This window comes from Centrocercus urophasianus, unplaced genomic scaffold (genome assembly GCF_019232065.1).
Source record: "Centrocercus urophasianus isolate 14NV4802_14NV808 unplaced genomic scaffold, USGS_Curo_1.0 seq_42, whole genome shotgun sequence".
NCBI lineage: Eukaryota > Metazoa > Chordata > Aves > Galliformes > Phasianidae > Centrocercus > Centrocercus urophasianus.
Window position 1 is genome coordinate 3,796,247 of NW_024885000.1, and position 13,912 is coordinate 3,810,158.

Below are 13,912 nucleotides of genomic sequence, written 5' to 3' on the forward strand. Positions count from 1 at the left end.
ATCTCTACAACAGCATCAGCAGTGATGAGACCTCAAACCCGATGAAGCAGCTCCTGAAACTGCTGGAAGATGAGCAAAGCTTCCCTGTGCTGAAGAAGCAGTCTTTGCTGCAGAATCTGAAGACCCCAGAGGGTAACTGGAACCCACAACATGTTTTTGATCTCCTTCAAATCAAAGAGTTTGGCAGAAAGAGAAATCCTAGCAACCAGCCACAGAACTTTTCCCACTAGCCCCCTTCCAGCTCAGCCTGTGCACTGCTTTAGATACGTGATGTTATAAGGAAAAGCACTCCTGCAAAGGTGAGCTGAAAAATAGTGTCTATTTGTTCCATTACCTATTTGTGAGTGTCAAACAGAGAGTCTTTTAAGGACCTGGGTTCCCTCCCAAGCTGGCAGTGACTATTATGACTGTGAGATGCAGTGTTTTAAGAGGCCAGAAATCTTCCTTTTCACGGCAAGGCCCACCCTGTCTGTTAGCAGTAACTTGCAGGGCTGTGGCAGATTTCTGTAGCCCAGCCCAGGCAAAGCAGGAAGTTCAGTTCATTAACTTGCATGTTCACAGCTTCACTTGAAGTTTTATGTTTTGCCTCCTAAGAAAGCCATTACCTCCTAATAACATTTTATTTTATTTCACACCTGCCTGCAGCTCTGCCCCTGCTCTGTAGTAGTAATGATGCTCCTTATGCTTTAGGTCCAAAGGTGTTTGTTTTTTTAATCTATTTCATCTTTCAGCTTTACCATCAGAGTAGCAAACTTTTTGCAGTGCCACAGGCAGCAGATCCACTGCTCCCCACCTAAGCACTGCACATTTTACCCCTCTGCTGGTGAAAAAGATGAGAATCACCCTCCAGACTCCATAGTTGAGCCTTTTATTACAAGAATTTCTACCTTTCCTGTGAGCCCACGCAATGCATTGCGTTTTCTGAGCAGAAAACCAACGTAATGAGGCCAATTGTGTTTCCTCAAATAGAAGCAGATCGCTCACGATTCAGTTTTGTTGTTCACCTTCAAGCTGATCAGCTCTAAGCACAGCAACACCAGATTTAACTGCAAAATCAGTCTTTCAGAAACAAAATGTCACTCGTGATACGAATATATCTGCATTTCCACCACATGGGTCCCCATGCCTGGCATTTTAAATCCTGACATTCCTCTGCTGCCGACAGATTTCAACTGTGTGTGCAAGGAGTGCTCTGCAGCGCTAGATTCAAACCCCGGTAACTCAGTGTCGTAATAAAAACCGTCCCACTCTCTGAACCGCTTGCGTTCCTCTGTACAAATGTAAGTGAAATTACCATTTGCCAATCTCTGTGCGTTCCATGAACATGGAATCACCCACTAAAAGAGGCCATCCTAGCTAGTCCAACACATCCCCGTGCAGATGAGGAAAAAACAGCCCTCCTTGTAGCACACAGCACTGTGAGACTACGCAGCGCCATTTTGGAGGTGAGGAGGAGGATGGAGCTCCCCGCGGCTGCACTGCAGACACCTCACGCTTACAGCTCTAACGCTCTTCTGGGCTGAGCCCAGAAGCGAGCGAGGTTAATTACGAACAGAATTCGTGCGTTTTATCGTTAGGAAGACTAAAACCAACAAACAGCGCACCGCCCTCAGGACACGCGCCTCACACACTCCCAACCGCCAGGAGACAGCGCGCATGCGCCGCCTCAAGCAGGGCGGGAGCAAAGATAACCCCGCCCCTCGGGCCACGGGGGCGAGGCCGGGGGTGGTGGTGGCGCATGCGCAGTGCCACGGCGGTACTTAGGGCGCTCGGCCCGTGCGGGGGGCGGTGGGTGCGGCGTTAGGGGGTCCGCCGGCTCTCGAGGGGGCGCGCTCCGCTCGGCTTCGCTGACGTCCCGGCCGCCGAGTCCCTGCGCCGCGATCGTAGCGCTGCGGTCCGCTCCTCACCGCCCCCTTCCCAAGGGGGGACTCTGGTAAGAGCCGCCGTCCGCGGCTTTCATGCCTCTGTGCGGGGCCGGGGGCGGCAGCGGGGCGGGCGGGGCCCTTTGTCCGCTCCGCGCTGCGGGAGCACCTGGCGGCACTTCTCCTTTCTCCTCCTTTATTTTTACCCTCCCCCCTCCCACCTGCGGCTCCTGAATCGCTCCTGTTCCGCTCCATGGGAAGGGAAACCAAGCAGTGCTCGGGCTCCCAAATGGAGCGCTGTGCCGTCAATGGGAGCAGCGCTCGCAGCGCTCCCCGAAGGCTGAATTTTTTGCCTCAAATCTCCGCTTTTTGCTGCATTTCGGTGAGCAGAGCGATGCAGCCCGGTGTGCTCTGAGGTGTTGCCTGAAAGAGTCCCGGCTGCGGCTGTTGTTGCGTTGAAGGACGTGGGTTATGGAGTACTACTGGGGATGGGGGATGGCTGGACTGGATGATCTTGAAGGTCTTTCCCAACCTTGGTGGTGCTGTGATTCTGTGTGAAGCAAAGTGCTGTGGGTGTTCAAGCCGCTGGGTCTGTGGGGGTTCCAGTGTAAATGGAGAGTTCTTCAAAGCAGTGTTGCCCCTCTCCCTCCTTGGTTGGCTTTTGGGAGTTGGATGAGATCACAGCGAGGGCACAGGAGCTCCTCGGTTAGCAGAGGAACGCTGAGAACCCATTGGGAACAATGCCTGCTTTCAGTGCTGCCTGAAATTGTGGTTTCTGGGGCACCGTGTTTCTTAAGTTTCCTTCCCTCTTATTCTCAGGTCAAAAATGTGCAAAACAGGAAGCTTGACTTTACCTTTATTTTGTAAGACTTTTTCCCTGCTCAATCTGAGCTCAGGCAGCTGTGCTGTTTGTGTCTCATTCACGTCCTCTCAGCTCCCTGAGATTCAGCATCTCCCTCCTGAGCACCTCTCTCTGCTTTGAGGGTTGTGTGCTGCTCCTGTCACCTGTTCCTCCTGTCCTCACAGCCATGGCCATGACTGGCCCCACGCCGTGCTCCTCTATGAGCAACCACACCAAGGAGCGGGTGACGATGACGAAGGTGACGCTGGAGAACTTCTACAGCAACCTCATAGCACAGCATGAAGAGCGAGAGATGAGGTAACGGCACGCAGGGATGGGGCTGCGAGCGAGCTTGAAATCATAGCATATCATAGAAATTGTTGAGTTGGAAGGGACCTGCAGCAGCCAGCTGGTCCTGCTCCCTGCAGTGCACGGGGACACAGACCCCGTGTCCATCAGGTCAGGTTATGGGACTGAGTAGAAGACGTGCTTGGGTTGGTTGCAGGGTGGTTTGGAGGGAGAAAGCCCACGTCTTTCTGTTGTTCCATTGCTGAGAGGGCTGTGAGGCTGTGGCACAGTGCTGAGACTGCACCACCATCACCTGTCACTGCTGTCACCCAGTGCTGCCTTTGTGTGTGTGAGTTGAGTTAACTGTTGCACCCCCTTAAGCTGGTTGGCCATAATATACCAAGTCATTGCACTGACAAGTGTTAATTTTGTTTTCCTTTGGCTAGAAGCCTCTAATTTGCTGGGTACCCTCGAGCTGTAGTGCAGGGATGTCTGCAGTGCTCCCAGCTTGCCATGCAGCCTATAATCAGAATTTTCTAAGAGATTCAGTGTTTATTTGCCTGCAGACTCACTGCCAAAATCTGAGCTCAATCCAAGAGGGCTGCTTGGTAATGACAGTAACTGCAGCAACGTGGAAGCAATTCAGAGATATTGTCTTCTGTATGCGTTTTCTTCTAAGCTTCACATTGAAGAGAGATTGACGTCTAATCCAAACAGAAAATATCACTGATTAAATTCCTGGCTTTCTATTATAAGTGCTGTTGTCTGCTCCCAAAACCTCAGTGAGGCTTTTTTTCTGTTTAACTTTTGCTTTTCTTCCCACAACTGATCTGTGGGTGCGCAGGTTGGAGCTGAAGCGCGGCTGGGATCTGCTGAGGTGCTCAGGGGGATTTCAGCATCACTCGGTTGTGCTGAGCCTTCTTTATTTGAGGGTGAGATGAGAAGTCTGGCACTGCAGTGAGGGTGAAGCAGCTGAAATGTGCCTGATGGTGGGAGTGATAGCCCAAAATGTTATGGCATCACAGCAGCTGCGCAGTGGCACAGGGATCAGAAAGGGATCTCGTCAAATGACTTGCACGAAGTCAGGGAATTCAGCACATCTGTTGTGTTGCACTGAAGGGAATTTGCACAGGACAGGAGAAAGCGAACCAAAGGAAACCCCGAAACTCCCAACCCCAGTTCAGCCAGCTGTGAATGTGCTCAGTATTGGGAAGGAGCTCTCAATAATCGCAGCATGTGTGCCCTGAACTCCTTCTCCTCTCTGAAATCTCGTTTCCTTCTCTGCTCCCAGTTGCTATCTGATTTTCCTTAGGTAGGAAGATGCATTCTGGCAAGTTTCCTTTTCTCAAATATTTGCAGTATCAGGAAATAGAGAGTGATGTTTGGCATTGATGCATCTGAGATGCAGAGAAGCTGTGGCACAGATCCACAGATGTGTCCCTGGAAGAAGTGAGGCTTTGGTGCTTAAGTGTTTATGTGGCTTTGGTCTCAGAGCACTTGTCCAGATAGGAGCAGGGACTGACCTCAGATCTCCTCGGTCTGTGTTCCATACAGTGAAAATGTGCACCTGAATCAGACACGTGAAACTCAGGCAGGTTTGGATTGTCAGAAGTAGAGATGTAAATTGCTGTAGAAGGGTAAAGCAGCAGCAGTAGGTGCCTCAGAATTACTTCTGTATCTGATTCTGTTATGGATCAAACACGTTTGTTATTCCTTTCACAGCAGGCAGAGACCAGAGCTGTGTTGGGTATGTGCATGTGATTAAGAGAAAACGTTGAATTCTTGAACTTCTTTGTTCTGATGTCTGTTTTTCCTTCAGACAAAAGAAGCTAGAACAAATGATGGAAGAAGAAGGCTTGAAAGATGAGGAGGTAATTAATATGGGAAAATCATTTTAATGGTGAAGTGATAGCAGTGCATTTTTTACAAATGGCAGTCTAGCATCTTTCCATGAAATTGCTGTGACTGTCACAACTGCAGAGCTGTGTTTTCTTCTCCCTGAACTCCAGAAAAGGATCAGGAGGTCGGCGCATGCACAGAAAGAGACCGAGTTCCTTCGCCTGAAGAGAACAAGGCTCGGCCTGGAGGACTTCGAGTCTTTAAAAGTCATAGGCAGAGGAGCATTTGGAGAGGTGGGTCAAGGAAGGATGGCTACAAGCTCTTCACGTGCCACTGCTGTTTGCTGAAGGCTTATGTAGTTTACACAAGTTGAAGTCTGTTAAAATGACTTAATCTCTTGGAATTAACAGAACTTCCTTGCTGTTGCCACGCGCTGTGTAATGATTTGGGTTTGGGGAGTCTGGTGCAACTGAATGAAAGGGGAGCTGAGACCCAGATCTGTGGAGAGGTGTGGTGACAGTGCTGTGTCTGAGTCAAGCTCTGTGTGCTTTCTAGGTGCGTCTTGTCCAGAAGAAAGACACGGGCCACGTTTATGCCATGAAAATCCTGCGTAAAGCTGATATGCTGGAGAAAGAGCAGGTGAATAGCTGCCTTAATGAGCAGTGCCACATCTGTGCCTTGGGTGACTTTGGGGGGTGATTGTGACGTGTGTGGAGGGCAGCGATGGGCATCTTAGGGTTACTGGCTAAAGCAGCGACGTGGCTTTTTCTTCCCTATTTTGCATGGAGGAAATGGGAATGCTGTCAGGCAGTCGTTTCTTGTTCAGCACTGCGATGAATCTGGGAGGTGCTGTGTGGTCATAAAGCCATGAACTGGATTCCGTGTCTGAACAGACTTGTACCAAACCCAGCAGCACTCTGCTTGCTCGGTGCAGCGCTGCTGAAGGCTGCTCTGCTTCCAGGCTGTTGGAAGGAGCTGAAGCAAGGGCCTGAAGGACATGCTGGCTGCTTAGAAAAGAGCTGGTTCTCAAGTTGCCCAGTTGTGAGAGATCTTCATAAACGTGGAGATACTTCTGTATATACGTTTCACTTGCTTATATAATCAACCACGTGTTTCCCCTTCTGAATTTTCCCATGGCAATATGTTTTGGAGTGCTCTGTTATTGAAGTAGTTCTAAGATGGGTGTTTTTAGCAATATCCTGTATTGCACGTTGCACTTCTGACTTGAAGGCAACCCGAATCCCTTCAGGCTTGAAAATTAAAATGTAGTGTCCCTTTCTATAAGGGTTGGTTTACATTCCTCTTGCTTGTATCCTTGCTTAATATTGGGGTTAGTGCTGTCTTGCCCTCCTGTGTGTATGTTAGTGCTTGGCAGTAATTCAGGTACAAGTGTCCAAAGGCAGCAGTCCTTGAAAGCTTTCCAGTGGGAACTTCTCTGAATATAAAAGGGTCTCACGCATCTTCCTGCTGAAGGCCAATGTGGAGTTGGTGCTCAGTAGGATTCCTAGACTGGGGAAGAGCATGCAGGAATACAGCAGCATCAGTGTCATACTTGAATTTCCCGTGGCATTAAAGCATTAATAAAACAGGGGCTTGTGGTGAATGAAATGCATACGTGTTTCCAGGTTGGCCACATCCGTGCTGAGCGGGACATCCTTGTGGAAGCAGACAGCTTGTGGGTCGTGAAGATGTTCTACAGCTTTCAGGATAAGCTGAACCTCTACCTTATCATGGAGTTCCTGCCTGGAGGTAACTGCATGAAGTCAAAAGGCTGCTTTCCTTCCCTCTGAGGGTTTCTAATCTCACAGTTATGAGTGTGATCAGGGACTGGGGGTTGTGGATTCATTTTTGTTTTTACCTTTGTTTTGTGGGGGGGTGTTGCTTCCAGGTGATATGATGACACTCTTGATGAAAAAAGACACGCTAACAGAAGAAGAGACACAGTTCTATATAGCTGAGACTGTGCTTGCCATTGATTCTATTCATCAGCTGGGCTTTATCCATCGAGATATCAAACCAGACAACCTTCTTCTGGACAGCAAGGTATGCACTGACAGCTTGCCAAGGCTTGGTGGTAGGAGTACTGCTTGCTTCATAGCCTGGCCTTCACCATGTTGCTGGGGGGAGGAAAAGCCAACAAATCCATCCTCTGTTTTATCCATACCTCACTTAGGAGCTGTCTTGTGACTGTTGTTCAGCTATTCTTGGTTATTTCAGCTGCAATTTGAAATGCACAGTTTCAGTTCTTCACTCTTGGTCAAAGATGTTTCCTTTCTGTCTCGCTTCTGTTATGCTCACCCTTGCCAGCTATTGGGCAGATATCATATCAAATGTGAAGCATCTAACTGCTCTGTTAGTGAGACTGAAAGTGGAGATATGATCTCCCTCAGAATCAGGATGTCTTTCTGAAGGCTTGTCCTGTTATCAGTTTGCTTCTCAGTGGTTACTGCAGGCACTCTGCAGAAAGCTTGCTTGTCTTGCTGCCTTGTTGCCTGCTGCAAGTTGCCTTAAGATTTAGCTAGTTTGGAAGTGTGCCAACAGTAAATGACATTTTGCCACCGGGCAGCTAAAAGCATGCTGCTGGAATTAGTGCTGCAATTCAGTATGTCCGCATCCAGACACAGATAAACTGGGGGCTTTGAAAAGGATTTGGGTTTTAGTTGCAGAAGAAAAAATAATGGCACCCAGTGAGCGTGGAGGTGGTGGTGAGTGCTGGGGGGATGCAAGGTGCCTTCCTGATCCAGTGGTGGAGGGGCTGCAGCTCCCTCTGGGGATGTTTGCTCTCACTCTGAAGCAGAGGGCTTGCAGGAGCAGGGGGTTCTTGAACTCAATTGCTGCTGGAAAAAGGGCTTTGTCTGGATAATGGTGATGAAAACATTAACAGCTCAGTGCTGTGTGTCACCCAGTCAGGTTAAAACAAGGAGTGTACAAAGAGCACATCTGCTCCTTACCAAAATAAAGGCACTGTAAGAAGCTTCACTTGCCGTGATAATTCTCGCACTGTTGGGCATTTTTGTTTCTAGGGCCACGTGAAACTGTCAGATTTTGGTCTGTGCACTGGACTGAAGAAAGCCCATAGAACAGAGTTCTATAGGAACCTGAACCATTCCCTTCCCAGTGACTTCAGTAAGTGATCTGGCTTCAGGGTGGTGTCTGTGGTATCTGACTGGCTCTTGGTGCCCATTGGCACATTTCAGCATCAACTTAGAGAGCTGCTGCTTGGGTCTAATAACCAACATTGCATCTCAAAGTGTAGTTTTGAATGACTGCAGAACTACTTCATAAAAACAGTGTCAGTTATTTAATAGACATCTTCATTTCCAGGAGTTCGTATTTCAGGTAGGCACTGCTGTAGCCTTTCTTAGCATGTGCAGTAAAACAAATGAGAGCTCAGTGTAACCTGTAGATGCTAGGTGTTATCTCAGATTAATAAATGTGCACGCAGTCTCCTTGAGCATTTAATCACTTGCTGAGGCAGGCTGATGGCTTCGTGGCCCGTGGGGCTTTATCCTGTGTGAGCTGAATTCAGTGTGCACCCACCAATAAATTGGTGATAAACTTTGGCCATAGGGGACGGAGGTGAGCAGGTGGGGATGGTCGGGACCTCAGGGCACAGCTGAATGCAATGTGGTCTTGGAAAGGAGACTTTTAGCGTCACCATTTTGGAGTAAAAACTGCCTGTTGGGTGATCAGTAGGATTGAAACATCCCAATTCCCTTCAGCCTTCCAGAACATGAATTCCAAACGGAAAGCAGAGACATGGAAGAGAAACAGACGGCAGTTGGTGAGTGCAACGCTTACCTGATTGGAGCTGCTCTCTTTGGAGCTGCTGCTCTCTGATAGCACACCCTTGTACGTGGCAGGCATTAATCCACGTGTGAACAACGTGTGAGATGAGATTTGTGCAGTTTCTTTCAAAAAGGAATGATTCCTGTTTGTCCTTCATCCAGCTGCCAGGCAGTTGTGCCTGAGATAGCACTGCCCTGCTGGCTGCTGCCTGCTGGCTGAAACCATTTTCAGGCAAACAAAGGGTTAATGATGATGTGTAGACAGAGGGATCTTCCCAGTTTTCCCAATGGTATTTTAAGACTCCTTCATGTAAATGATTCAATTTTTTCCTTTGCATATCTTGACAGAAAGCCTTTAACCAACTTTGTGAAGGCTCAGTTAGTCAGTCTGGTGTCTCCCTTGAAATCGCTGCTGTTGCTCAAGTTCCATATCAGCAAGTTCTATCTAAGGATGTGTAATTCATGGCATCCATTTCAGGCTTTTTCTACTGTGGGGACTCCGGATTACATTGCTCCTGAAGTTTTCATGCAGACAGGCTACAACAAGCTCTGTGACTGGTGGTCGCTGGGGGTCATCATGTATGAGATGCTGATCGGTAAGAACTGAGCACAGCCAGCAGTCGTGGTGCAGGACATCAGCTGTGTCTGCGTGCTGGGGGTCAGCCTCTCAAAGCATCTCCTGCTTGCATGGCTTCTAAGCTGCATTCTGGTGCAGTGTAAACTTTGATAACTAAAGGAATTATTTTTGCTTTACACAAGATGTTTTCTTTCTTTCCCCCCTCAGGTTATCCACCTTTCTGTTCTGAGACTCCTCAAGAAACTTACAAGAAAGTAATGAATTGGAAAGAGACCCTCACGTTTCCTCCAGAAGTCCCAATATCTGACAAAGCCAAGGACCTTATTTTAAGGTGCCTGTTACACGGTTTGCCTGTTCATACAGCACTAACTTTGTCTTGTAAGCTGTACTATAAAGCTTCCATAGCCAGCTTCACATGGGGAAAAAGCCCTCATGACTGCAGCACAGTTTGTTATGCCCTTGCATCAAATGCTGAACTCCCTCATCAGATGCATTTGTGTTTCAGAGCTCTCAGTGGAGCACTGACTGCACTGTGCTTCAAAAGCACCGCGCTGTGTTCCCATGACAGTGGGAATGTTTCTGCTTCCTATTTTGTTTGGAAGTGACTTTATCTCTTGGCCAGAACTAGCTAGGGAACATAGCAAGGTTCATGGCATGGATGTGCTGGAGCATGCAACATCCCAACGCCTGCTGACTCCTTCATTTTTATGTGAACACCTGACATTTTCAATCACTTATCCATTTTAAGGACAAAAATATCCATGTTTAGCTTTCAGGCTCTGTGTGTTTTCTTGCTCCCCACTTCTGTTATGGAAGAGTATCACATCTGAACTGCAGCATTTGATGTGATGTTGCTGAGCATAACTTCATGTGTTGTCTTTGAAATGGGAATCTTTAGCTTTCTCCATTTTATACGTGGGGAAACTGTGGTGCTGTCAGTTTGGAAAGCTGTTCCAGTTCTGGATGGGATGCTTTCATTTTGCCTTCATTTTCGTTCTTCCTTTCATCCCAGATTTTGCTGTGAATGGGAGCACAGAATTGGAGCATCTGGTGTGGAGGAAATAAAGAGTAATCCATTCTTTGAAGGGGTCGATTGGGAGCACATAAGGTAAGATGCTTTGCAGAAGAACTCACTGCTAGTCCTGCTGAGCATCACTGCAGCTTGGCTGGCATTTCTCATGCCTAGGTGTGGGTGAGGGTATTCTGGGCTGTATCTGAAGCTTGCTAAGGTCTGAGTGCCTTTGGTCCTTGATTGTGTTAAGAAATGAGAAGTGTCTGAATCCTGCTTTCTTCTGCCTTTGAAACCTTAACGCTCAATCTGTTCTTCTTGGCAGGGAGAGACCTGCTGCAATTCCAATAGAAATTAAAAGCATTGATGATACCTCAAACTTTGATGAATTTCCAGAATCTGATATCCTTAAGCCAACAGGTAAATGCTTGCTTTGTGCACGTGAGAGATTTGTTCCACGTGTTTAAAAAACACACAACTAAGAATGGAATTGACTGCTTAACCTGCATCTCTTTGTTCAGCAGCATCCTATCTTACCTGCAGTGTTTGGTGAGGGTGCTGGGGAGGGGGAAATGCTGCAGTTTCCAAATGATAATTTGTCTTTCTTTTGTCTCATCAGTGGCAACAAGCAACCACCCAGAGACAGACTACAAGAACAAGGACTGGGTTTTCATCAATTACACCTACAAGCGTTTCGAGGGCCTGACAGCCCGAGGGGCAATCCCATCCTATATGAAAGCAGGAAAGTGATGAACCTTTTAGCTGGGACAGCTTCTGAGCCGTGGAATTTGTTTTGTACCTTGGGTTTTTACCCATAAATGAACTTTTTTTTTTAAGGAGGAAAAAAAAAAAAAATGTTACTTTTTTATTTTTTTGAAGAAAACTTGAGGGCTATTACCTCTTGGAGAAGACTTCAGGATGCTGTTTTGTTACACACTCTGGCTGTTACTAAGGATTTGTTCTTTTTTTTGCACCATTGCAAACTTCCACAAACTGCCATCACTGCTGCAAGCACGTTCTGCTGCTTCGGGAGCAAGAGATACAGTTTTCTTTCTAAGTTCTTCAGCAGACTGTGCAAACCTTTGGATCAGAGCGAGCCTCCACGTGACACTGCAGTGTGTGATGTTCATGTAGGCCCTTCGCCAGCCCTGCATTAAGTGATGCACTCCATCTGCCAGCTCTACCAGCAGTGTTTTCCTGGTGGCAAAGGACTTCAGTACAGAGGAGACGAAGCAATAATTAAAGCTTGAGGCAGACAAACGTGTGGTAAAACTATCTAGGAGGAGACAACTTGTATTGCCTTAACTTTAGTTTGTAGTGATGGGTTTTCTTTTATTTTATGATGCTGCTTGGAAGCCTCTTCAGCAGCATTTCTCAGCTCCGTAGCAGTGGCCTCAAGTTGCAGTGCACTTTACTTTTGGTACTGAAGCAGTGACCCCTCAAAGCCATTAAAAACAATTGCACACTTTGTTTTTTTTTTCCCCAGACAGTGCTAAGAGAAACGGGCCACTTCTCCCACCAGCCATTCTCGGTTCCTGTGTGACAGGACACCTACAAGCAATGCAGATAATGGAGGCTACAGCTGGGGCTGCAGTTCGTGCAGCCGGATGGAGGAAAAACCGATTTCGGCTGCTCGGTGGTGCGTGGCAGCTTCCTGCTGCTGCCATCTGTTGGCCATTTTGACACGGCCATCCTTCACCAGCTGTAACAACCATCTTCTGGGGCTTCCTCGCTCTTGGATGGGAGCAGCAGCAGCTGTCCCTGCGGTCTCCAAAGGACGCGGTGCCTCACGTGCTCAGTTTGGGGTGGTCGGACCCACAGCCTACTCTACGTTTTTGCCTTGTGTCGTTTCTACAAGTTCTGATCAGGCTGCTCTCTGGGAGAGCCCCAAAGTGCCTTTCCATGCCTGAACATCTCTGGGAACACGTCTGCATTTTGGGAGGGAGGATTCTGCCTCAGCTGAGCTTTTGCTAATTTCTTTTTATAATCACGAGCTCCACTTTGCCCCTGTTCTGTAGTCAGCTGCACTTCCAGTGGCAGGTGGCATCAGCCTTCAGGATTGCTTGCTGCCACTCTTGTAATTTGCAATTAGATGTTTTCAACATTGGAATGAGGTCTCTAAAAGCATGGATCAGTTAAAACTGTCTTAAGGCTGTTAAACCTTTGTTGGTGCTGAACACTAATGGCATGGCATGGCCAGAAGAGCTATTTGGAAACAAAGAGAGCAGTGTTTCAAAGTAATGGGAACGTTCTGTTACGCTTAGTTCTAACTTTCTAGATTAGGAAACAGAAGGAAATAGGGTTTGTTGTGAATTTTTTAATAGGTGCTTTTAAGGACTTCTCAGCCAGATGTCTTCTGAATTGAGTGCCATTGCGAGGGCCTGAGTGGGGGACTGAAAGTTGCCTGTATGTAGTTAAGGCTGGGTGCTGCCTCACTGCATCCTCTCCATGGCCACCCCTGTGCTTTTAGGACGCGTTCCAGGAGTTGAACTATTTGCCATAAGCAGCTTAGATACCAGTTGGATCCTAGAAATGCAAGGATGGCCTTGATAGAAGCACCAGGAGCACTGCAGCCAGGAGGAATTACTCATGAATAAGGGCTAACTGAAGCAATGATTACAGGCTCCAGCTTTGTGTCAGTACCATGACCTCCTATCTTTATTTTCAGCAGAGGGCTGACAGCTACTTGTCCCATTGTCCTGTCCTCATCCTGCAGTTTATTTTGAACCATTGGAAAATGTTGCCTTATAAACCACTAGGAAAGTGAGAGGAATGAATGCTTAGAAATTCCCAACAGCTTAGTTACTGCCTTAAGACTTCAGAAAGCAAAATCCTTTGAAGCTGCAGCGGATGGGGATGAAGGATTTGGGGGCAGCAGTGGCATTATTAGCCCTCTATTAAAGGGACCGGACACTTTCTGTACAAATACCAAAGATAAGAGAAGCTGTACCACTCTAAGTTGTGACAACTTGCGGTGAGAATCTCTGTAATAATACAGACTGTGCATTTTAGTGCGTGTGTTTTAAAGTCTGAAACCTCAGTTTTGAGTTAAAGCTTTCATAAGGCGTAAGGAACAGTTGGGTACCTCATTTCTGTGCCTTTCAGTAGGAGCCACAGGGCTGCATACAATCCTCTGAAAACCTTGGGCATCCCTTTCCCCTGGCAGGTTTTGTATCACACTTGCAGCTGCTTCCTGCTACAGGTGCTAACCGAGCCCCTGTTGCTTCCAGGAGCTGTACCTGAAGATTTGTGTGTGGTTGTTCCCTCTCTGTCAGCCAAACCTTTGTATGAGCTGCTGCTTGGTGGATTGAGCTCATGTGGATCTCAGCTCTCTTTTCAAGCTGCCAGCAGGGCTGTTTTTGTTGATTGCATTTTGTTACCCAGCTGGACTTCTAGGAAAAACCCCAATCTGAATTTCCAATGAATCTGAATTTGCTGCCACTTTGTCTTTCTATCATGCCTAGCATAAACCTGCACCAAGTGTTTCTTATCACTGTGCCCTGGCTCTGCCTTAAGCTGTAATTTGAAAAAGTGTTTTCTGTAAATATTTAAAAGCTGTTACTAAATTGCACTGTAAAATTTGGCAGATGTATCGTGTGAGGGCAGGGGAGCCAACTTTGTATGGATTGATCTTTGCATTGGGTATGTAAATAAAATCCTCTTAGTAAACACACAGTTATCAGTCAATCCATTAAACGTCAGCTGGGC

The 13,912-nt window shown here is 47.4% G+C and overlaps 1 protein-coding gene across 2 annotated transcripts; it reads left to right on the forward strand.

Moving 5' to 3' along the window:
* The first annotated feature begins 1,847 nt into the window (after nt 1–1,847).
* Nucleotides 1,848–13,875, forward strand: STK38 (serine/threonine kinase 38). 2 transcript variants are annotated; one of them, XR_006171230.1, is made up of 15 exons: nt 1,848–1,933; nt 2,889–3,021; nt 4,811–4,862; nt 5,001–5,123; nt 5,386–5,469; nt 6,456–6,579; nt 6,719–6,873; nt 7,854–7,956; nt 8,553–8,614; nt 9,097–9,214; nt 9,403–9,526; nt 10,208–10,303; nt 10,530–10,624; nt 10,824–11,470; nt 11,691–13,875. XR_006171230.1 is itself a non-coding variant. In XM_042833489.1 (14 exons), exons 2-14 carry the CDS (start codon nt 2,891–2,893, stop codon nt 10,952–10,954), a joined length of 1,398 nt encoding a protein of 465 aa, XP_042689423.1. In that variant the 5' UTR covers nt 1,848–1,933; nt 2,889–2,890; the 3' UTR covers nt 10,955–13,875. The 2 variants fall into 2 exon arrangements, 1 of the variants encoding a protein (XP_042689423.1); XM_042833489.1 differs by having other exon boundaries at nt 10,824–13,875.
* Nucleotides 13,876–13,912: the final 37 nt, after the last annotated feature.